Source organism: Lethenteron reissneri, chromosome 27 (genome assembly GCF_015708825.2).
Source record: "Lethenteron reissneri isolate LAM-NWPU_2019-01 chromosome 27, ASM1570882v1, whole genome shotgun sequence".
NCBI lineage: Eukaryota > Metazoa > Chordata > Hyperoartia > Petromyzontiformes > Petromyzontidae > Lethenteron > Lethenteron reissneri.
The window spans coordinates 6,248,570-6,271,649 of record NC_083805.1 but is presented as its reverse complement, the minus strand read 5'-3'; the positions used below and the strand labels follow the sequence as shown (position 1 = coordinate 6,271,649).

The 23,080-nt window shown below is 46.1% G+C and overlaps 3 protein-coding genes across 6 annotated transcripts; all 3 read left to right on the top strand.

The window, feature by feature from the left end:
* Nucleotides 1-1,175: 1,175 nt before the first annotated feature.
* Nucleotides 1,176-7,892, top strand: RPLP0 (ribosomal protein lateral stalk subunit P0). Its single transcript, XM_061561253.1, has 8 exons — nucleotides 1,176-1,227; nucleotides 2,501-2,603; nucleotides 2,901-3,076; nucleotides 3,783-3,870; nucleotides 4,608-4,754; nucleotides 5,695-5,880; nucleotides 6,915-7,055; nucleotides 7,593-7,892. The coding sequence occupies exons 2-8, from the start codon at nucleotides 2,550-2,552 to the stop codon at nucleotides 7,743-7,745; spliced, it is 945 nt and encodes a 314-aa protein (XP_061417237.1). The 5' UTR covers nucleotides 1,176-1,227; nucleotides 2,501-2,549; the 3' UTR covers nucleotides 7,746-7,892.
* Nucleotides 7,893-8,037: 145 nt separating this feature from the next.
* LOC133348445 (claudin-9-like) lies at nucleotides 8,038-10,547 on the top strand. The gene has a single exon (XM_061561254.1). The coding sequence runs from the start codon at nucleotides 8,910-8,912 to the stop codon at nucleotides 9,513-9,515; it is 606 nt and encodes a 201-aa protein (XP_061417238.1). The 5' UTR covers nucleotides 8,038-8,909; the 3' UTR covers nucleotides 9,516-10,547.
* A 2,107-nt stretch (nucleotides 10,548-12,654) lies between these two features.
* Nucleotides 12,655-22,472, top strand: CCDC117 (coiled-coil domain containing 117). Of its 4 annotated transcripts, none has more exons than XM_061561249.1 (7): nucleotides 12,655-12,858; nucleotides 15,803-16,010; nucleotides 16,631-16,784; nucleotides 17,827-17,886; nucleotides 18,703-18,888; nucleotides 20,845-21,006; nucleotides 21,408-22,472. In XM_061561249.1, the coding sequence occupies exons 1-7, from the start codon at nucleotides 12,847-12,849 to the stop codon at nucleotides 21,685-21,687; spliced, it is 1,062 nt and encodes a 353-aa protein (XP_061417233.1). In that variant the 5' UTR covers nucleotides 12,655-12,846; the 3' UTR covers nucleotides 21,688-22,472. The 4 variants fall into 4 exon arrangements, with proteins under 4 accessions (XP_061417233.1, XP_061417236.1, XP_061417235.1 ...); XM_061561252.1 differs by having other exon boundaries at nucleotides 18,703-18,892; nucleotides 20,852-21,006; nucleotides 21,411-22,472; XM_061561251.1 differs by having other exon boundaries at nucleotides 18,703-18,892; nucleotides 20,852-21,006.
* Nucleotides 22,473-23,080: the final 608 nt, after the last annotated feature.

Below are 23,080 nucleotides of genomic sequence, written 5' to 3'. Positions count from 1 at the left end.
GGGGCTGTTGGTGGGGGCTGGTGGTTGGGGGCTGGGGAGTGGGGGCTGTGGGTGGGGGCTGGTGGTGGTGGTGGGGGGCTGGGGAGTGGGGTGGGGGCTGTGGGTGGGGGCTGGTGGTGGTGGTGGGGGGCTGGTGGTGGTGGTGGGGGCTGGTGGTGGTGGTGGGGGGCTGGGGAGTGTGGTGGGGGCTGTGGGTGGGGGCTGGTGGTGGTGGTGGGGGGCTGGAGAGTGGGGTGGGGGCTGGTGGTGGTGGTGGGGGGCTGGGGAGTGGGGTGGGGGCTGTTGGTGGGGGCTGGTGGTTGGGGGCTGGGGAGTGGGGGCTGTGGGTGGGGGCTGGTGGTGGTGGTGGGGGGCTGGGGAGTGGGGTGGGGGCTGTGGGTGGGGGCTGGTGGTGGTGGTGGGGGGCTGAAGAGTGGGGTGGGGGCTGGTGGTGGTGGTGGGGGGCTGGGGAGTGTGGTGGGGGCTGTGGGTGGGGGCTGGTGGTGGTGGTGGGGGGCTGGAGAGTGGGGTGGAGGCTGGTGGTGGTGGTGGGGGGCTGGAGAGTGGGGTAGGGGCTGTTGGTGGGGGCTGGTGGTTGGGGGCTGGGGAGTGGGGGCTGTGGGTGGGGGCTGGTGGTGGTGGTGGGGGGCTGGGGAGTGGGGTGGGGGCTGTGGGTGGGGGCTGGTGGTGGTGGTGGGGGCTGGTGGTGGTGGTGGGGGCTGGTGGTGGTGGTGGGGGGCTGGGGAGTGGGGTGGGGGCTGTGGGTGGGGGCTGGTGGTGGTGGTGGGGGGCTGGTGGTGGTGGTGGGGGGCTGGTGGTGGTGGTGGGGGGCTGGAGAGTGGGGTGGGGGCTGGTGGTGGTGGTGGGGGGCTGGGGAGTGGGGTGGGGGCTGTGGGTGGGGGCTGGTGGTGGTGGTGGGGGGCTGGAGAGTGGGGTGGGGGCTGGTGGTGGTGGTGGGGGGCTGGGGAGTGGGGTGGGGCTGTAGGTGGGGGCTGGTGGTGGGGGGCTGGGGAGTGGGGTGGGGGCTGTGGGTGGGGGGGCTGTAGAGTGGGGTGGGGGCTGGTGGTGGGGGCTGGTGATAGGAGGCTGCTGGTGGTGGGGGGGGGGCTGGGCAATGTCGTAGGGGCTGTATGTGGGGGGGGGGGGTCAAGCTCGTATCCGATTGGTGGACGAGCAGCCCGGCGCGCGCTGCCTTGTGGGAGTCCCCGGCGCGCCCCTCCCCCTTTCCTTCCGAGTCGGCGGCGCGAGGTTGGTGCTCCGTGTCGCTCTTCGCTCGCTCGGGCAACTCCGCGCGCGTCCCACCACCGTACACACCTCCTTGCCCCTCTCGCCTCCGGCCGGCGTGTACGCGGCTCGGTCCGTCGGCTGTAGCAGTCGCGTGCCCGGCAAGCGAGCGGAGGGAATCTTAGCGTGGGCGAGAGCTCGCGGGGTGACCCACGTTGGATTTGAGGCCTACGCTCAGGCAAACCCTTTGGTCCAACGTGGATGGATGGGAGTGGAGGGGGACACAGCGGCGTTGGATGGGCCTGCTGTCGTTTAATAAGTAATGGTTTAGCACTTAGGTTAATAGGGTGGCCGAATTATAGGTTGTGTATTGGTCCCTTTTGATTGTGTTCAAAGTTGCAAGCACAATGGTCTCGAATTGCCCAGAACGTGGTGTTACGTAATGCTCCATGTAACATCGCAAAGTGGACCTCCATTGCAGGTGATGGAGCGATGAAATCAATGCATATGATAGGTGGATGATTGTATCGTGAGAAGTGGCTGATTGGCTGTTATCCAGCAGTGGATTGATAATTGGCAGATGCTGACGAAGTCGGGACTTGCTCCTCTACCGGTTGAATGAGTAGCACTGTGAAAGTTAGCAATGGTCTGACATGAATTCTTGCCCCCACCATATGAATGTGGAATTTCACCACTGGTTTAGGGATGTAAAGAAATGAGCCCCCCCCCCTTTGACTTGGGATCTATCGCAGTCGTGTGTACGGTCCATTTCGGCCCTCGCTGGTCAACGCGTGCTAGTGAAATGTGACGGGTGTCACTCCAATAAATGGAACGCCTTAAAGTGTTTGAAATTATCTATGTCATGGCCACTTACATAAAGTACCCTAACGTATGTTAGTGTATCTACGTGACTTTACCGAAAGACCCAAAGAATATGAATTCCTGCAGTCACGAAAGCTTTAAGCCAAGAAAGAATCGTTTTATGTAATAAGTACGAGTGCCCACACTGATGCGTTGATATCTTGAAGATTCGTAAAAAAACTGAAACGTAGTGTTCGTAAATAAACTTCTAAGTCTAGGAGAACCTGCTATTAGCATCCTTGGAAAATAGGAGAGCACAAATATTTACATCACTGTTACACTGTTGAATGCTGACATCGATACAAACTGTAACTACAATACGTAATCTAAATATATTGTCTTTATGAGTGTGAAAATTGCCTACAATGTTGCGTTAATATTTGTAACAAATGGATTAATTTCATGTCTAATTCACCTTAACTTTTCCATTCAACAGTGACATCGTCTTTAAACCAGTTTCTGGAACTCCTTGGTAGCACAACAAGATGCCCAGGGAAGACAAGTCAACTTGGAAGTCAAATTACTTCCTGAAGATCATCGTGAGTGTCCACATTATTTATAGACGTACCACCACAACCCACATGATACCTCTGCGATGTGTTTTCGAGTTATACCACGTGTTTGGCATCATGTCCAATGTTGTTGTACCCATTGCGTGGAACTAAACGTTGGACATCATGCTGAACAACACCCGGTACAGTCCAAAAACACATCGGAGCGCTGTACAGCACAGTTGAGAAGGTACACAGTATAATTCATGACAACTTCATACAATAAGTTGACACTTTGTTGATTTACAGTTGACTGAGTGTGTACCCTGTTTTTTGTGCTTTTAGCAACTTCTGGAAGATTTTCCAAAATGCTTCATCGTTGGTGCAGACAATGTCGGCTCCAAGCAGATGCAGCAGATCCGCATGTCATTGCGCGGAAAAGCTGTGGTGCTCATGGGCAAGAACACCATGATGCGCAAAGCCATCCGTGGTCACCTTGAGAAAAACCCAGCACTTGAGAGGTGGGAAGATTTTGTTTGTTATCGCCTCAAATTGTAGAGCATCTGAGTTTGCAGTTATTGTAGTACACAGAGTAAGTTTTTACACCATTAGAACCTCATTTGCCAGTAAAAAATATGATACATTTTTTTTACCCTTCTATCTGGCAACAAAACTGACACCTTTTTTACAAGGAGTCATGTTTCCAAAAGGCGTCATCTGGTCCAACCCACGCCGAAAGGCGTCATCTGGTCCAACCCATGTGAGACTAGGCTCTAAGGAAAGCTGTCTACATTTTATAAAGTTGAATTACCAGAAGCACTTTGCTAAGGCTAAGGTTAGCATGTATTTTTTTCTGCCCTTTTTATTGTTAAATGTAAAATCGTGACAGTCCTTTTGTCTATCCAGTGTTGCATAAAATATCTAAATCGTTTCAGTCATGGTGGCTGTTTGACCATACTTCCATGCTCTCCAGTGCAATTTCGGTTAACCGAGAGCCAAGACTGGTTCTGATATCACTTGTCACTGATGTTAGCTCTGACGAGCAATCAAACTGCAGTCACCTTAACAATTTCATTTTCTTGTATAGATTTATTTTAAGAAATGAATCTTCCAAAATAAAGTTTTTTAATTATGAAAGAGTGACATGAGAACTTTACTTACCACCTTTCATTTTTTGAGAATTATAACGTACTTTATTGAACGATTGTGTTGTCACTTGTTTTGCAGAGTGTTGCCATACATTCGCGGGAATGTTGGGTTTGTCTTCACCAAGGAGGACCTGGCTGAGATCCGTGACATGCTTCTTGCCAACAAGGTTTGTGTGTGATCTAGCTTTGCTTCTGGTGTGTGGTCCTGACTTGTCAACCAAGATCTCGCAGCAAAGCACAACCTTTGTCTCGTCAAGCACGTTATCAATGTTTTACAGCTTGTCCAAGTTCACTTAAATGAATAGTAGTTTGTTTAGTGTACATTCTATGAGTGTGATGGAAAAACCTGGAATGTTCCTGATTTTGTTAGTTAACAGTGGTTGAACTTGGATAGGGTTGAAATGGATGATCAAAAGATGCGCCAGGTTGTCATAGGTGACTGCAGGCCTCCGTAGTGGCCAACAGGGGACAAACAAAATTCCACTGTTGTACTCGACTTTCTATATTCCCATATCAGTGTCCCACCTTCATCCCACGATAAAAAACGCAGTGAAGTATGCTCCTATAACTCCCTGACTCGCACAGCATTCTGAGGCCCTCGCCTCCGTTTCGCACGGTTGGTTACGTACGGTACAAAAGGAGTTCAACATGCATCCAGCAGTTGATTGACAAAGTACTGTGTATATGCAGCATGCAATATATGGAAATAATGTCCCTTTGCAGAGGTGTTATGGTCTGATATCATTGCACCGTCATTTAAGTTTCCTTTAGCATAAGTAGATTGCTAAGATGTATTTTTTTTGTTTGCTTGAAAATTGTAGTTTAATTCTGTATATTTCCTAACGCTACTTAAAAATGAGAGTACAGGAATTGTAAGTGGTCCTGTGTTTTGTTACCTCGTCAGGTCCCGGCCTCGGCACGTGCCGGAGGTCTGGCTCCATGCGACGTGATGGTGCCGGCACAGAACACTGGCCTCGGTCCTGAGAAGACCTCCTTCTTCCAGGCTCTTGGCATCACCACCAAGATCTCAAGAGGCACCATTGAAATTCTGGTAAAGACTTTTCCACAAGATGAAGGCATAACGGAATACATTTTAAAAGTATATATTATCTTCTTGGTTCTTTCGGTAAAGTCACTTAGAAGGGAAATAATAGACGTTTCGGCCACAACGCAAACAGCCGTCCTCGGTTGAAGAACAGGTCTGTCCGAAAGACAGCGTCTGAATGACGCTTTACCGAAAGAACCAAGAAGATGAATTTCTGCAGTCACGAAAGCTTTAAATCGAAAATTAAGTATATATTAGTTTCAGATTTTGTTTAACATGGATTCAGTGCAAATGTGTTGTGCTTTTAACAAGGGGAAAATGCTTTAGATGTTGCGTGTTAAAAGTTACAAATACCACTTTCATATAACAGTTATGGTGGCAGAGTCAAACAGGCAGTAGGGAGGCGCAGGGCTGAGTGGTGGATGGAGAGGGTAGTAGTACTAGGGCGCTGGTTCTTCCGCCGAGCCCTTCACTTGGTTCCACACTCGGCTCGGTCCCAGTTATAGGAATAGGGCCTTGAATGAGGAAGGAGTAGCGATTGAAGTGCCATCCGGCCCACAGAACCCACAGGGTAGTGAGTACCTGTCAGGTGAGCCGGCAGCGATGGACCCCCCCCTCTCCCCCATTGTATTTTGGATATAGATTTGTGAAACTTAATAGTTGAGTTTAATAAAAAAAATTTAAGTCATCTGCTGTGTAAATAATGCCTTATTAACTTTAATTTAGCTTTAAAAAAATAATCAGGAACTCAACTATCATAATTGAGTTAGATTTGCAAATTATTAATTTGGTTGTGGTTTTGATGTGTTTAGGATTTTGTTGTATACTTTATTTCTCGTTTTTGATTCATAAAAAAAACAATTCTTCCACTTGTCTCCTGGTCAACCCCTTGAACTCAGCGTTACACTGTTTTATTGTTTGCTTTTTTATTTCCTGTCCCCTGCAGAGCGACGTGCAGCTGATCAAGGCGGGTGACAAGGTGGGGGCCAGCGAGGCGACGCTTCTCAACATGCTCAACATCTCGCCCTTCACCTTCGGCCTCCACATCCTGCAGGTGTACGACAATGGCAGCATTTACAGCCCCGATGTGCTGGACATCACCGAGGAGGACCTGCGCAAGCGCTTCCTCGAGGTGCGTGCACTACGCCCGCTGCACACGCGTTTGTGACGCGACCGAGAATTGAAGTCAGTTTAGTTTGAAGGCAGCTATAAAACGTACAATTTAACTTTTTATTGTTATTCCGCTTTAGTAGTGGTACAAAAGTAGAATAAAAAAAATACTAGATACGTTGGTCAAAAACACTGCTCTCTCAATGGAAAAAAATACATCTGCTTTGAAAAAGAGCCATTGCCCAAAATGTTGCCCATTATGTTTTTTCCTTTTCGGACAGTGAAATCGATGCATTTTTGTTTAGAATGGTAAAAGTTAAAGGCACAACCCTAAAAATTTCGTATGCATGCCACTGCTGGCGGAAGGGCCTCCACTAGACGGAGTTCTAGAAAGACTTGTGGTGAGAGTACCCACACTTTACCTCACCACCTGGCAACCTTCCCATCAACTGTGCTATATCCACCACTGGGTTTCATAGCGTTATTGATAATTGCGTGCAAAAAAGGTGATCAGCCTTCACCAACCCGCACTGTGGTGAAGTATGGTCAAACAAACCCCATAATTGAAACAGCATGGCGAGGCCTTCTTCCAGCAGTGAATTATTTTAAAATGTATTTTGAACTGACTTTATATATTGTATGTCACGTGACGGCCAATAACATTAAACTGCTCCAAGCATTTGTGTTCAAGGAAACAGCCTTGAATAGAAATTGCAGCAAAGGTATAATATGTATGTTGAACTTCTTTCGTACTGTACTTATTTATCTGTGCTAATCGGAGGTGTGGGGGAAGGACAAACTAAACACGAAGCAGTTCTAAAGAAATTAGTTTTCAATCTAAATTTAAATGTGCACAGTTCCAGTGGCTTTCTAATAACGGAAGGATGAGCGTTCCAGACGGCCGCAGAAGTGTATCTGGAAGCACGTGATGCAGTGACCGTCTTTGTTCGATGGCCAGCCAAAAGCCACTTTGTTTTCACATGGTTTATATTCCACTTTGTATTTGTCATTTTTCATCCACTTTGTATTTTACCTGTTTTTTTCTGTCGCGTGCAGGGTGTGCGCAACGTCGCCAGCGTGTGCCTTCAGATTGGCTACCCGACCGTTGCCTCAATCCCACATTCCATCGTTAACGGCTACAAGCGTGTGCTCGCCATTGCCGTGGAGACCGAATACTCTTTCCCACTTGCCGACAAGGTATGCAAGCCCAGTTGTAGCTTAGATGCATCCTTTCCTGAAATGTGAGCTGCATACATGCAATTAGTTACGTCCCATGCATGGATCAGAAGCATGGACACTGATGAATAAAATGTGTGCAAAGAAACAAGAGTTGCATTTTGAGAATCGCACCGAGGGAACAAACACAAATCAAATGCATCACTGACTTAAGGAAAGATGAGCGGGCTTGGGCAGAACACCGTAGCGAGAAGGGATGATTGCCAATCGATGAGACCAGTGATGGAAAGGCAGCCAAAGAAGAGAACACACCTAGAGTGAGGGAATGGCCGCTTTAGAGATGGAGCGAAAAGATCCATCTATGTGCAGCCCTGTGGGGGATAGCGTTGGTGCGGTGGAGGCTTCCGTCTAGCAGTGGATAGGTCATGGCTGAGGATATTCTAAATTTCAAGATGGCGTAAAGCCATGTTTAATCAACAGATGGACCGATTAAGCACGGGCCCTTCTTTAGCTGCATGACATTCACGTGCCTTGTGTGTGTGTGTGTTTTGTGTGCAGGTTAAGGCGTTCCTGGCTGACCCATCCGCCTTCGTGGCAGCCGCACCTGTGGCAGCCGCGGCTGCGCCAGCTGCTGCTGCCAAGGAGGAGAAGAAGCATGAGTCTGAAGAGGAGGAGGAAGATGACGACATGGGCTTCGGTCTCTTTGACTAGGAGTCCTGCTCAGAGGGGGGGCCTCTTGGCTGCTCATGGATCTCACCTGCAGCCATGCGGCTGTTGGCGGCTGTTGTGCTCTGCTTAATGTCAAATGTCAACTAGGACACGACGATTCATGAAAAATAAAAAACAATTTAAAATAAACTGCTTATTTGTGGGTTTTATTTTTTACAAACCACTGTATCAAACGTTCATAAGTTTACGTTTATTCTGGTGTTCTAGCTACATTCCGTTTTCTGATAGGGTTAGATAGATCAACACTGTAGGGCTTATTGTTTCTGCCAGCATGCTGCAAGGCTAAACATCCCATATTGGCTGTTGTGATAGATGTGTTTTCATACTATAAATCTGTGTTAACAATAGCTTACCAGTGGAGTGCCATTTTATTTTTACACAATGATGGATGATTGCCAGTAACTTACAAGATAATTGGCTTGTGTTGGTTGTGAATTACTGCAGTACGATAGGTGAAGCATATTGTCACACTCAAATTACAAATTACTTTTAAACGCATGTTTGTTCAAAATCTAAACTTAACCGCTGAGGCTATTTGCCTCATTAAACTCCAGGAGCTTGGGACATTTGTGCTGGATTATTTACATGCTTAAAGATGTTGGGTTCACAGGAAATTTAAACAAGATTAATCACTGACTAATGTGCCCTTTTCCTTTATGATGCTTTTGTGCACCCTTACTTTGAAGGCCACATTCAAAACGTATTCCCACGGACACGACTTTCTGTACAGGGCTGCCCAGCATGCTTTCCTGATTTACAGGAAACGAGTCGAGAATAAACACCATGTGCTTCCTGTCACTTAGGGCATAAGAAGAAAGCAGCGGCTTCCTATTTTGCACAATTGAATGCACAGTGGTATATTGATAAGGAATGTGTTTTGTTTCAGGGCTAAGAAAAACACTTTACAACATAATCCCCTTGTTGCATGAGACTTTTCCTTTGTCACACTCCAAGCTGCATGCACACATGCTGAGCGGCCACTGTGGGGTCTAGTTCCATAGGGTGGTGTCTGAAATGTACTCTTGGTACGCCCTGGATACATAAGCGGTGTTTTTCAGTGAGCTGCATCCTGTCTGATCACAGCTCTTGAGGACACGAGTGGTGGTGATCTAGTCCCATTGCAGAAAGCAGTCGTGCTTCGAGGTGATGGCGAACACTCGCCTGCAACTGCTTGCCATGGCCCTGGCCCTGCTGGGCTGGCTGTGTATGCTCGTGTCCTGCATGCTGCCCATGTGGAAGGTGTCCGGAATGTCTTCCAGCAGCGCCTTCCTGGCGCAGGGTGTCTTCGAGGGCCTGTGGGTGCACTGCGTGCTGCAGGGCACCGGCGACATGCAGTGCAGGACCCACGGCTCCATGATGAGCCTGGGCACCAGCATGCAGATCACCAGGGCGCTGGTCGTGTGCGCCACTATTCTGGGGGTGGTCGCCTTCTTCGTGGCGCTCGCCGGAGCCAAGTGCACCACCTGGCTGGACGAGAGTGCCACCAAGACGCGCCTTGCCACGTCTGCAGCCGTCTGCTTCGCTGTGGTGGGCCTCCTGGAGCTGGTGGCCGTCTCGTGTATGGCCCATCACATCATCAGTGACCACAACAACCCACTGATTTCTCCGGACATGCGTCGTGAAATCGGCCTCTCGCTGTACCTGGGTTTTGGTGCGGCAGCGCTGCTTCTCATGGGATCCAGCTTCATGCTGTGTGCGTCCCGTGGCTCGGATCGTCTACAGTTTCTCAATCCACAAAGCAACGGAGTGTAGGCACGAATGGAACTCTCGTGCCGTTTTCAGGAAGCTGGTGGCATTGACTCACAAGTTACCCTGCGCACGTCTGGTTCGAGCTGATCAAGTTCAAGAGGAGAAAAGTAACTTGCGATGTTTGGTGGTCACAATTGTATCTGTCTGAAACGGACTGATATGATTTAAAGTGGTTAACAATGTCTTCGGCAACTAAAGAGATGTTCCATTTATCTTTGTGCGGCGTGGATATTTATGACGATGCTGTGTGGTGTGGTCAGAGTAAAAGGCACTTACGAAGATTTGTGTAAACTCATCACATCCCGACAACCATCGTGTGGCAGCCAATGTTAAGGGGAATACATTTTTGGGGGATATAAAACGTATGAAAACTGGATTTAAATAATACTTACGTTGTTGTAGATTGTACGGTATTGTTTCGCGGTAGTTTAACACTGATATTGTCTAACACGGCTTTTAGGAAAATTAAGTCATCCTAGCAGCGATTACACTCAGCGTGCACGGAGTTAAAATATACAATATTGGCGCATCTTGAATTATTTATACAATGATATATTTACATGCTTCGTACACATTTTATACAACTTGATGTTTTAAAAACACAAACTTTACCTACTTTCTTTGAAAGTTTTCAACGTGTGTAGTATTCTGTGAAGCATTGCATAGTCATGCACGTTTTTGTAATTTCATTATCATCCTCCGTCAACTTGTACTTTTTATTTCACATCTTGGTAAAATAATAATCTCTTTAACATCATATAGTAGTGCTTTCGTATTATTTAAGCATATACCCTCAAATTAGAAAAACATTAAAAAAACTGTCCAGTTGTTTTTTTAAGTTAGTGAAAATATTCAATTATTATATTTACTGCACAGTTAATGTACTCGAAAATGTAAGTCATGCATATTATTATGCATTACTTAGTCATATCGTTCACGTGTTTTTTTATGACTTGTATCATGGTTGTCGCATGCGTTAAAAGAAAGGTATGTTCATCACTAGCACAGCACAAATAAAACATCCTCTCGCATGTGCATCCCTTGTGCGCGTATGATTTGACGTGCAGGGAGGAAATTGGGACTTTAGCGAAAATGTATTTTATTTATGAAAGTGGGAATGGTCGCAGTTTTCATGCATTTTGCTACTTATGTCACAGAAAAGTGGATGTACCAGAGCCTGGTATCTTGAGAGACCAGGATAGCACGGTTTGGATCTGGCTCGACTTGGAAAATAGCCAGTGGAAAACACCCAAACTGAGAGTACCCCATGCTGCCTCGGCTCAATGGCTCAGACGAAATGATATATGATTTAGGATGAAACATTTTCGTATTTCAAATTTTCCAAGTTTTAATCAAACTTTTGGAACTGTTCGGTTTACTTACGCCGTGAAATGTTCATGTATTAAAGCTCACAAAAGTGACGCCAATCGATTCCCCACTTGACACTATTTTGGGAGGAAGAAATATGTGGGACTTTTTAGAACAACTCTTAAAATAATGTCATATTATTTTAGATCGTCCGAAATCTACTACGTAGGATTTTTCGTATTAACCTGAAAATTGTGATCACATCTCGAGGGAATTTACCTCCATGGTTCTGGAATGATTGAGCCTTGCATCATGCCGGGACGGTAACAAGATAAACATGAATCTGCGACGGATTGAATGATAAATTATGTTCACATTTTGAGCCCATACATGGAGTTAATTGGGCGTGGGTTTGATCACATGAAGAATACTGGAACGGGAATCGACGTATTTCTAACGACTCGATGAAACGAGAATCGTTGGAGCGTGGATCAAGATGTGATATTTTGAATATAAATTTTCCAATTATTTCTGGATCTCAAGAGACGATTTGTGGATCGAAAAAGCCCATAATCGGCTGCCCCTTGACGCTGATTGGCTTCCTTCTGTATGAACATAATTTATCATTCATCTTGCCGCGGATTTATTTTTTTATCCTGTTGCAGCCCACGCCTGTAATTCTGCACTGTGGAAGGCAGCGAGGGTTGATGGATCACATAGAGATGTCGTGTAACTCCCTTCTCGGAAGGGTTGAGGGAGGTGCCATTCCCTGGCTTGCCAGGGGACAGGTGATACAGCAAATGTGGACCCCCCCACCTGTTCCATCTGTATGGGATAGAGCGTTTCCCCCTCGCACACGTGGGTTTTCTCCAGGCGCTCCGGTTTCCTCCCACATGTAAACACTCATTCATTGACTGCTAACACCTTCATATATATAGAGGACCGCAGAGCTTGGGAGGGGGATGATTTGCTGCGTTGTCTATCGTTCAGAATCAGAATGTTTATTTATACTGGAGGAATCCGATTAACCATGAAGCCCCAGATGTACAGTCGGGGCGGGCCAGAAAGTTGCAAGAACAAACGAGACAAAAACACCATAAGTGTGCAAAGTATAGGAAATGTAAGCAAATCACTTAAAACATATAGAAACAACTAAAACTATGTATTGTATTTCGATTTGAAGCTGTCGTGATTGCAGGGATTCATATTCTTGGATCTTTCGGTAAAGTCGCGTAGAAGGGAAATACTAAAATAATAAAAATAAAACAATAAAATTCTTACGACGTTTCGATTGCAACACAAGCAATCATCATCAGGTGTGAAAACCACAGCAAGAAAATTCGAAAAAAGTGGCGGTTGTTTCTTAACGTTAGCACCGCCACTTAAAAAAAAAAACAAATATCTTATATCATTATTTCTCTTCTACGTGACTTCACCGAAAGAACCAAGAAAATGTATTGTATCTTACAGGATAAATCCCCACTTCGCTATTAACTAATTTTTCAGTAGCGCGATGACGTCACGACGCAACGCACTCGACGACGTCAACGCCCAAAAGCGCGTCGCGCGCCACTGACCGCGGCGCGATGACGTCACCCCCGAACTACGGGCGGGGGATTTCGGTGGGGGGGGGGGTTCGAGGGGGGGGGGGGTCAGGAGGGCGGGGGGGATCCGGAAAAGGGCGGGGTTTAGGGAGAGCGGGGGAGGGGGGAGGGATTGTGAGGGTGGGGGGGATGTTTCGGGAGGGTTCAGGGGGTCGTTCTACGCTTCGACGTCATCCCACAACAACGCGATGACGTCAACGCGTCCCTGCGCGGTGACGTCAGAGCGACGTCACCACGCACGGAGGCTGTTTTATTGTTCGGCGGCAGTGAATGGCCTCCGGTGGTGGGCCTACGCTCTCCTCCCGGCTCCCTCCTCTGGCCCGCACGCAACTGCGGGGAAGGCGCGGACGGAGCCGTCGAGCTCGCCGATTGACTCGGATGCCCGCCCGGCCGCTGCCGCGTGAGGCCTGCAGGCCGTGGTGATGGAGACGGAGGTGCGCGTGGTTTGCCGAAGCGGCGGTAGCTGCAGACAGAGAGAGGCCATTGCAGTGGCGGCAGCAGCAGTGGCAGCTGCTGCGTTGTTGTTGTTGTTGCAGCCGTCGGTTGTGGTAGTTTTTATTTTAAAAAAAAATCTGTTAGAAATACTGCGACGTAGACGCGAGGTTTACGCATTGTAAACTGTGTTGTGTTGTGTGGTTTAAATTTTTTTTTTCTGTAAACAGCACAACGGCACCTTAATGGTTATAATCGCTGTCGTTAGCCATGATCGATCCACTGCTGAACGAGGACCTCCCTCCCCGAAGCTATTTTGCGGTTCCCTAATGCGTCGTGATCCTCCGAGCTCAGCACGTGCACGCCGAGCCAATTCCATGGCTTCATCTTTCGCGATGGACGCTCCTCTTCGTGATTATCTCTCCTCCTCCTCACCCCTCTCTCCTTTGCCTGCTCCTCCGTTGTTAGTCTCGACCACGGGGCAATCGTCCTCACCAGCAAGTTGGCCTATCCCAATCGCCACTATAGATCCTGTGTTTGACTTACTGCGTGTGTGTGTTCTCCAGGCCACGCGTTTCCCTTTCCGCCGCGAGCGTGAATCGTCGCTCTCCAATCATCTCTCTCCAATGCCTCTCCTTTGGCAGCAGTCATTGACCAAACATTGCTCCTCTTTTAGACATTGTTAGGTTTATTTGTCACTCTCCAATGCCCCTCCAGTCGGGTGAACTTTTGCTAACTTTTTCCTGAGCGTTCACGCCTCTTTGGCAGCAGTCATTGACCAAACATTGCTCCTCTTTTAGACATAGTTTTACATGTCATTAGCAGGTTAAGGTTATACTAAGGCACTCCAAACCCTTCTGTAGCCCGAATATTGATCCGCCGTTGTTGAGCGAACTTGTACAAGTACGTACGTGTACCGTACTTAATCACGTTTTTTTTAAATACAATTTCTGCATTTCATTCCCAAGGGAGTAATAAGAATGTCTCCGTTGAAGATTCTTCACGTTTTCTTCACTCATCTTGTTTCTCCAGTCCACCTTTTGGAAAATGTTTAATGACGCCGTTTCTAAATTTGGCGAATCTTACTATGTTTCACTAACCATGTTCACGTATCTTCTTACCTTTGCCATGTCATCTCGGTTGTAACTGTTTCATTTTTGCAAATGGTTTTCTTTCAAATAACTTGTTTTTTGATATTTAGGCATTGGTTTGTGAGCTTCGATGACTGAATCAACTTCGAGACTACTTTTTATAGTCGACAAAGGCCAGGCGCATAGATATTTGAAAGTCATTCGTCTTCCAATAATCGAATTAATGTCATGCGGTTGGCCTCGACAATATTTCGTTATTCCGAGTTGCAGTTCCACCTTTCCCCCAAACGGCTTCACGATATCCGCTACTGTTTACAAATACATGCATGTGTCGTTCATGAAGGCCACATTTGATCATCGGTGACTGGAGCAGTGCTTCTGGAAACTGCGCCATGAATCCGACTTGACTCTATGCCAAAATGAGTGACTGTTGTGGTATGTACAACATCAGCACCGGGAAAGCAGATCTTCTCTGCATTCGATGGAGCTGGTACCACCCGTGTAGCCCCCAGGTTATGGAACGCTCTTCCACGAGATATCAAGGATCTCTGAGTCTAGACCTATTTTAAATGTCTTAACCTATTTATATGCTTCCGCTGATCAAACTTTTAGTTAATCTATTTAAGTGTATTTGTAATGAATTTCTACGCTGAATGTCTGCTGCTGCTGTGTCATGTACAGTGCTTCGAGATCCTTGAGGAAAAGCACTATATAAGTATTATTAAAGGTGTCTGAGCTTGGTGGGGGCCTTAATAACAACACTTCACCCAACAGGCGTATGCCATTTCGTTTAACCAGGTGAGAACTCCAGAGATCAGGATACCCTCATTTGCAAGGGTGGCCGCTTTTAACCAAAATGGCAAAAGCAGCCAACGAAAATAAATGGGAGCATAAAAACCATGTTTAATAAAAAAAATTCACGTTAATTTTAAATCAATTAAATGTTAAAATAACACGCGTTGGCTTGGTCAAATTACTTACAAGGGGGGTCATCTGAGGAGGCTTCCAAGAATCCAGGCAGCGGACTCAGTAAATCAGGGTTCCCGATTGTAACAAGTTGATGGTCACAGTCGTATCACCAATAACTGCACAGAAAATAATTTAAAAAAAATAAATACATTCCTTTAATCCAGGAAAGTATCAAAGTCTGAAGACTCCTTTTGAAAAGTCTTTTGCTTAGAATGTTTTTGTATTTTTCTCTACAAATTATGTTTTCTTTGTGGGAGGTAGCTTTTGAAGTATCTGGAAAAAACCCACCTGTTTTACGACACGAATACAAACGCCGCTAGACATATAGGATCTTGAACTCACTCGATTTACTCCTGGTCACCTCTTCACAACCCAGCAGGTTTGGGAGTTACACAATTCTCCCTGCGAAACACCAATCCTTGCTTCCAAAGCACCGGATCACAGGCGTGTGATGCCAAGTCCAGCTGCTTAAGTGGCTGTGAGCGCTCTCACGCAGCACTTGAAAACATTCTTACATTCATGTGTGCGCGTAAGTGCTACAGTTATCGGCGACCAGCCTGAGACCATCAACTAACTATAACTTAGAACCCGGTTAAATCACAGACCTGAGAAAGTTTGTTAGCGCCTCGAGAATTATTGTTTAAGGGCGCTTTTTAAGTTTAAAGTATTGTTAAACCCTATAAACAGGTTTCGCCAAGAGTTTACGCTGACACGCACAGTACATCATTCAACAACGGTTTCTGCGTCGCGCGGCGAGAAAATGGCCAAAGTTTTCCCGCAGTAACAGTTGTGAAGCACCGCGGAATGGCGATGACATTTTCCCGGTGCCACATTGTGGTGGCGTTCCGTGTGTGACGTGCGTGCCTCTGTGTCCCTCTGCTGGCAGGTATCACCAAGAGCCCTCGCGGAGCCTCCCACAGACGGGCTGCTCGTGATGCCACGACAGCCTCTTCTTGCCCCCCCAACATCCGCCATGGAGTTTCTCCCAACACAGTTCTTACCGAGCACCCAGTCTCCAACAAAGACGCGTCGCAGTGCATTTGGCGTCCCGGAACATGTCCGACCCCAGCAAGCCCAGAGTTCTGATGGACCCGGTCAGTACGAGGTTGCAGGTGATTGGTTTTGACATGCTCGTCGTTACTTCTTGTCAGCCTATATAGTAATCGCCACACATTGAGCATGGTTGTAATATATATGTATAACACCTATTGATTGTAAATTTTGTAGTTTGCTTATTGTGCAAGTTAATTAAATATCCTGATGCAATTGCCCTTGTGGAGCATTTTTTTTATGCAAATACCGTGAACAGGTAGTTGAGTGGAGCTCTCCATAAAAGAGGATTTTGGGTTACATCATGTAAATATGAATGTCATCAAACCTGCCACCACTCGACCGACAGCCAATTAGTAAGGTTTGTCACGTACAAAACATGCCAATTCGTTGCTAGTTCAGCACACCGGTGTGTTGGAGAGTAAACGTGCGAAAGCCTACGTGTTAAACTGGAGCTCTCTGATGTGTTTTTCGTGCTGTACCACGTATTGTTTGGCATGCTGTCCCAATGTTCCACTCCACCTACGGAGCAGTAAGTAGAGCGCACATTCTAAGGGGGCGGGGGTTGGTGGGGTGCTGTAGTATGTTACGTACCTACAATGTATTGCAGCACATCGTCCTATTGATTTCCATGAACTTCAACCCCGTGGGTCAATGTGTGCAGAGCCGCAGGCTAGCCTCCCCGCCGGCTGGGAAGGGTCAGCGGAGCACGTCTCCCTACAGTGGCAGTGGCCCATTCCTGATGCCATGCCCTGGGTCACCCAGACTGCTGCACCCGTCTCCTTCACCGCAAGCCATCCGCGAGAGACACACTGCCAGTGAGGGTTTATGTTTTAATTGTGTTTGTACTTTCAGCAGCAACAAGAACACAACCAGGATTACATGATAGCAAGGTCATTGGGGATAAATGTAAAATCGTAAGTGCCCCACCCCACCGAGCTGTCATCTTGTATATATATAAAAAAAGGAAATTAGAAAGCAAGAGGCAAGAAAGGAAGAGAAAATGAAGGGTGGGAAGAAAGACGAGAGAGAGAAAAGGGAGGAATAAACGGGTTGTAAGTACACCGTGTGGGGAAAGCCAGCGAGGAATTAAAATGCATTTTTCAACTAAGGGTGAAAGTATAAATTAATTGGCTCTACCCATCTGTAATGATGGGTCACGATAATTTAATTGTGATAATCCAAAATGAAGAAGATTCCGTTTTAAGTTGTTGCTATTAAAGAATTGCCTGGTAAAAACTGGCCTAATTGACCTATGGGTTGCTCAACATTTGCAGACACAAAAAAACAATGCAAATGCCCTTTCCCCAGGTGGCTCCCTTTCAGTTTTCATACAGCTAACATGCTGCCAAGAAAACAACAATTGGAGAGCATTACCTAATTCATGCGAATACTTAATTTTTAGTACTTGTTTTTCTGCTTGTATTTGCCCATGGCATATTATTCGGGGCTTGTGTTGTTGTCGGGTGAGATTGTTTGCTTGAACAGCTGTCTTCCCATCCATGAGTCCCAAAACGAGAATTGCCATTAGGCCTGCTAGGTTGTGGGTAAGCAGTAGTTTATTGCTGTTTGTTTTTAACAAATATCTTGTCAAGTCATTGAATAGTTTGATACATCTGTAATGGATTTTACATGACACAGTGGATCTTTGCATGTACAAACCTTTCCTGAATCTTAAACAAGGAATTGGCGGTGTGTCGGGATCATTGCGCCTTGGTTAAACATTAATTTCATTGTACGTCGTTATATATAGCATTAAGTAAGTTATTTTTATACCAAGTAACCACGTAACGTTGTGATCTAAGAGAATGGTTTGAATCGGTGTGTTTGCTGCATGTACACTGTACGTGGTGACTTTAGGTCTGGGCTCAAGAGTGGTGGAGTTCTGCGGCTCAAGAGGAGGAAGGCTGTGGAAGAAGAGTGCGTATAGATATACCCTGCAATTAAACAAAACATACCTAGCATTTATCCAGAGCTGCATGTAGAAACTTACTTGGGTGGGGCAAGGTTGGGGGGTGCATTCCTCGAATTTTAGCTGGACCCGACGTTCATTAAAAAAATATATCAATCAAATCGATTTTTTGGGGTAACAAGGGTGGATGATCCACTCCCTTTGTTTCAGCTCTACCCTTTGATCTGCCACTGGATTATTCTGACTCTTTAGACATATCTTTGTTTCACTTGGGCAAAAGATTTCTCATTCATAAAATAAATAGTATTTCAAGTGTAATACAATTGAATTATGTCAGGAGGTTGTCTAGATTTAGTTAACTTTTTGGGGAGTTTATGCTATGTCGTAAGAATATATTCCGAACGGGGCATCGCGGTGGCAAAATGTCAACTCCCTTGCCTGGTAGGCAGGAGGTCGCGAGTTCGATCCTGATCCTGACGCCTGCATATTTGGAGTTTGCATGTTCTCCCCGTGGTTGCATGGGTTTTTCTCCGGCTCCTCCGTTTTTTCCTTCCATATAAAAAAAAAACGATAAATTGCCACATGATGAGCCACTTGCTTGAGCTATCATTTGTGCCCAGGTCACTTCTGAAAAAGAGCTATACAGCCCAGTGGGTTTTACCCGGTAAAACAAACATATTTTAGTTTTATAGTAACTGGCGCCCATTCTGGTAACACGGCTCTGACCTTGCCGATTAACTGGTGTGACTGTCAGTTAATCATTTTTAGGGGCTCCTCGTTGGACATGCAAAAACTGATGACGTCGGTTGTCTGTGCCACTGCAGGGCGACTCGGTGCAAGCAAGCGCTCACGGAAGAAATGATGGCAGCCAAGCTGAGCAGCCTGAGCCTCAACAATGACCACGTATACGGCTCGAATGGGTTTCCAGCGCGGCGCGACACGCAGGAACGCGACAGCAAGTACCGCCAGTGGGAGGAGGCGTACCGCCGCTTCTGCGAGCTCGAGGGCAGGTGGGTGCCCCGTTTGTCAGCGAATCAACATTTTCTTCATCGCCATGGCAATACCGCCACCACCTTTCCACAAGTGTGATAGGAATGTAATTGGGCATTTGTCCTTGTGCAAGAACAACAGGTGTATTGAAATGTGGCTTTGTTTTCACATATTTAGTAGTATTTATGTGCATTTTTTTTACAACTGATAGACGAATAAAGGGCTATTTAATTACAATCAAATGTTTTATTTCACAGGTGTAATAAAAAAAAAGAAAGTTATCCTGGGTATAACCTGAAGATACAGCCACTTTTTAATTTCAAGGTATCACTCATTTTAAGCAAAAGACACGTAAATAAATCACTTAATGGTCAATGTTGGAATTGCTGAATTTCCTGATTCATCTTCCACTGTTTACGTGGGATGTTTGCGCAATTAAAGCAATGGGCATATCTTGAATAGGTGTATTCGTACATGTACTGTTTTTCATCACTTTCGTACAGCAACCAGTTCAGACAAAATTTGCATTTTTGCATTTATGCTAATCAAATACTAATCAAATGTTTAATACATGTAAGATTCATATTTAATATTATGCTGTGTCAAGCGTGTCAATTTCATGGCAGATGTCTTGCAGGTAGTCCTTCGCCATCCTTGTCTGTTGGCAGTAAGCCATGACCACACATCACTGGTCTCCTAGCCGACTGTAATTTCATCCACGGCGTGCGTCATTGCACCTGCTTGAAGACCGATGCTTGTCACTATTAATAATCTCCCACAACATGCCATATAGCCTCTCATCAAGCTGCAGTACAAGACCAGCTGCCAGTACAAGAATTTGAACTGATACAAGCACCGGGTTTAGTGTGCATCCAATTATTTGGAGCGGTTTCTTTGAGAAGTCTGTGTGCGTGCAATTCGCCGGTCGCCATCGTTTGCATAGCACCACTGTGCTTTCATTGCATGTTGCGAGCGCACATACTTTACATCGTTGAGAGTTAATGCAAGGATCCGCTTTAAGTATGGCACGTGCCACCTGCATGCTGCAGCACGAATAAAGATTTTAAAAACATGGAAAGTGGCCAATAAAAGTTGGTTATTGTGCTTGAAAATTAACGTGGGTTATTGTTGTAGATTTGCAGACTGAAAAACATGGCACATAAAGTGCAGGTTTTGTGCCACATTGGCTGTCCTTCAAACATCTGTTCATTAGTGCCCACCAGCTCCGAGCTGTCTTGCGGAAAGTATTCACAGGGGGAAGTCATTAGAGGTGGTAATATGCGAATGGATCGATTTTTGCCAACAGTATCGCAACGTTTAATGACTCCTTTTCCACACAACTGCTCTTGATTACTATTCCTTTGTGACCACGTTCTGGTATAGCCTTGCAAAGTAATTTGTTGAGTTGGATGTGGTAAATCCCTTTTAAGACTGTGACTACAATTGGCGAACTTTTGAGTATACAAATACAAAGATCCCTCAGATAGCCTTAACAGACTGTTGGGGCAAGTGCTGTTAGCAGGCACCTATGAAGGCTGGCACGGCACAAGAGGGAGTGGGTGGCCAGCACCGCCTTTGTCTCCCTAGTGGCGATGTTGATACACTGCACCAGGTACTCGTATGAGGCCGAGTCGACCTAGGGGAGGCCCAGGACCTGTTCAGATAATTGTCAATGGTGTTGGCCGTGAGCGGGAATTGAACTCGGGTCGCCGTGTTCGTAGCTCTGCACGGTAACCACTACACTACCTTGTCTGTGTATACGGTAAACTTGGCAGTATACAAATATTCCCCATATAGCAATGACAATGGTTTAACTGACTTGCGCAAGTGTTTTCATTTCAATACCGAAATGAAGTCAATGTTGATGTTAATCACTGTAATACATTTATTGCAAATGATTATTTTAAATAACGTGGCAGGGATTTTGCTGTAGCGAGGGTTTGCAGTTGGCGTCACCCTTGGCGTTGTGTCCTCAGGCTGGAGGAGGAGGAGGAGGAAGATGGAGAGAAGACCGGGGTGTTTGAGGAAGGCGTGTACGACATGTCGGACAACCCCATCATCACCCTGTCCTGCACGCTCAAGGAGCAGCTACGGAACACCATGACCGATGCCATCACTCAACTCACCATTGATTCCATGTGAGGACCACCTGTGAAAAACCACCACTCAGTACAGGGTATCTGATAACAAATCCCCATAGCGCGACTTTTTTTAAAGGTGGGTAGCGGTGGGGGATGGAACGATAAGGTAAACGAAGAATGAGTAAGGATTTGTCTATCACACATCTTCAGAACTTAACAAACCCCCACCACTGGTGATAAATATAGAACCAACATTGACTTGACTTTAATATAGAAGGGGCACTAAACCTTGAGCAGCAGGGAGGGGGGTGGATGCTCAATCTCCTAAAGTTACCCCCTGATACTTCGGCTGTGCTGATAATGCCTGAGAATTAAAAAGGAGCATTGTTACGGTTAGAGGGTGGACACTTCAATGAAAGTTTCATAGTTTGCTTGCTTGCATGGTGATCTTTGACCAGCAGGCGGCCGTGCATGGAGCTGGTCGTCTGGCGCCCGCCGGACAAGATGCTTCGTGAGACGCTGCGTGCCATCGAGTCCGACTCCCGGTCCCCGACCCCAGTCCCTGGGCCAGCGACACCGTCCTCCCGTGCCACCACCTCCTCCTCCTCCGCCAAGCTTCTTCCCAGCGTGGACGAGGGAGAAGTGGAGCCCTCTTGCGAGAATGTGCTCGTTGAGACTGATTTGAATGCGGCCGCCAGACACAGAACTCTCTTGACAGAAGAAGACATGGAACTCTGATCACATTGAGGTTGTGATGCGTGTTATATATATGTTTTTCTATTTGATGCCATTTATTGTTGGGTGATGTTTTGGACGTTGTTTGAAGGTTTGTCAGTGTGAGGCACAGCTGTACAGGGACAGTAGTTGTATTGCTATTGCTCTTAAGTTTGCTAAATAATTTTCTGTCCAGTGTTATTCCTCGTGTGTGTGCCAGAATTCATTGACCAGTACCAATTTAACAACACTTTACTGTTTTAATCTGTGATCTTAAACATTTGGTTGCATTGATTACCTACACCAGTAATGCAATTCAATTCTAAATATGGTGTGTCTTAACGTTTAATAAAGTGTGCAATCATCCCAACGCTTGAAAATTCTTCCATTCAATCAGAATAACATGCAATCTTAAATGTACTTAATTAATGACAAAACAATGTATTCGTTTGAATCCAGATACATTTGTTTATTACTTAACAATTTTGATGTATGTAGCGTTCTAAACGTGATTGCATCTCAAGCCAAGGATTGCTAAGAGGATTTTAGTCATTAACCATACAATTAGCTGAAATGATATAGCATGCAATGTGGAAACCTCACCACAAAATCCTTAATTAATTGCGTGAAATTCTGCTCGATAAATTGCATTTCCACTTGTTTTAATACGTGCTAATATCTCATTGAACATTAAACCCCCTGCAAATGTGTCCATACAAAAAAACGTGTCCTACTCGCAAACGATCGAGAGAAAAAAATCTATCCGCCTTTTCTACTTTGTTGAATAAATACATTTACTTTTAAGCCAAGCTAAGCAACTTGTGACAGTTATTGCATTTAGAAATAACACACACGGCATGCTGCTCCCAAACAGCAGGAAGGCACGACTCCCATCATGACTCACGTACATGCCATGTGACCCGCATTGCGTTTACAGGAAAACGTTGCCCAACGCGTGTTTTGGCTATACACTGTACGGATAACGTGCATTATAAAATTATTCCACAGTCATCCCACGGTGGGACAAAGACTTGAGATGAAGGTACGCTGCGTTCTGTATCATTCCGCATACAACTACCATACTGATTGGCTGCGCAGCTCAAGAAAGTAGTTCGTCGTCGACTGCTCATAAACTGCGTCATAACGGGCGCGTTCCACGTGCGAAAAGTAACGCGTTGTGTGAACACTCGTTAAGCGAGGACTTGCCGTACGCGGTTTACCTAATGTCTTTTTTTGGAACACGAGCGATGTTTCGGTTATACGCGGTTTGACGCTGCTAAACTTCTCATCGCCGCGTCGAAAAGCAGTGTTGTGAGAAGAGTGTTGCATCCTTTGGGAGGTGTGAATGGATCGACTGAGAACGATTTATTTACCACTTTTTTTACGCGTGATAATGTAACAGATACCAACACGCACG

Bases quoted from the DNA above. Each gene is read 5' to 3' on its own strand.
- CCDC117 (XM_061561249.1), top strand. The intron at 17,887-18,702 runs GTGCGTATAGAT...GTGCCACTGCAG, and splicing joins AGGAAGGCTGTGGAAGAAGA to GGCGACTCGGTGCAAGCAAG. The intron at 18,889-20,844 runs GTGGGTGCCCCG...TTGTGTCCTCAG, and splicing joins TTCTGCGAGCTCGAGGGCAG to GCTGGAGGAGGAGGAGGAGG.
- RPLP0 (XM_061561253.1), top strand. From the start codon at position 2,550: ATGCCCAGGGAAGACAAGTCAACTTGGAAGTCAAATTACTTCCTGAAG. The intron at 4,755-5,694 runs GTAAAGACTTTT...TGTCCCCTGCAG, and splicing joins GAGGCACCATTGAAATTCTG to AGCGACGTGCAGCTGATCAA. The intron at 7,056-7,592 runs GTATGCAAGCCC...TTTTGTGTGCAG, and splicing joins CTTTCCCACTTGCCGACAAG to GTTAAGGCGTTCCTGGCTGA.
- LOC133348445 (XM_061561254.1), top strand. From the start codon at position 8,910: ATGGCGAACACTCGCCTGCAACTGCTTGCCATGGCCCTGGCCCTGCTG.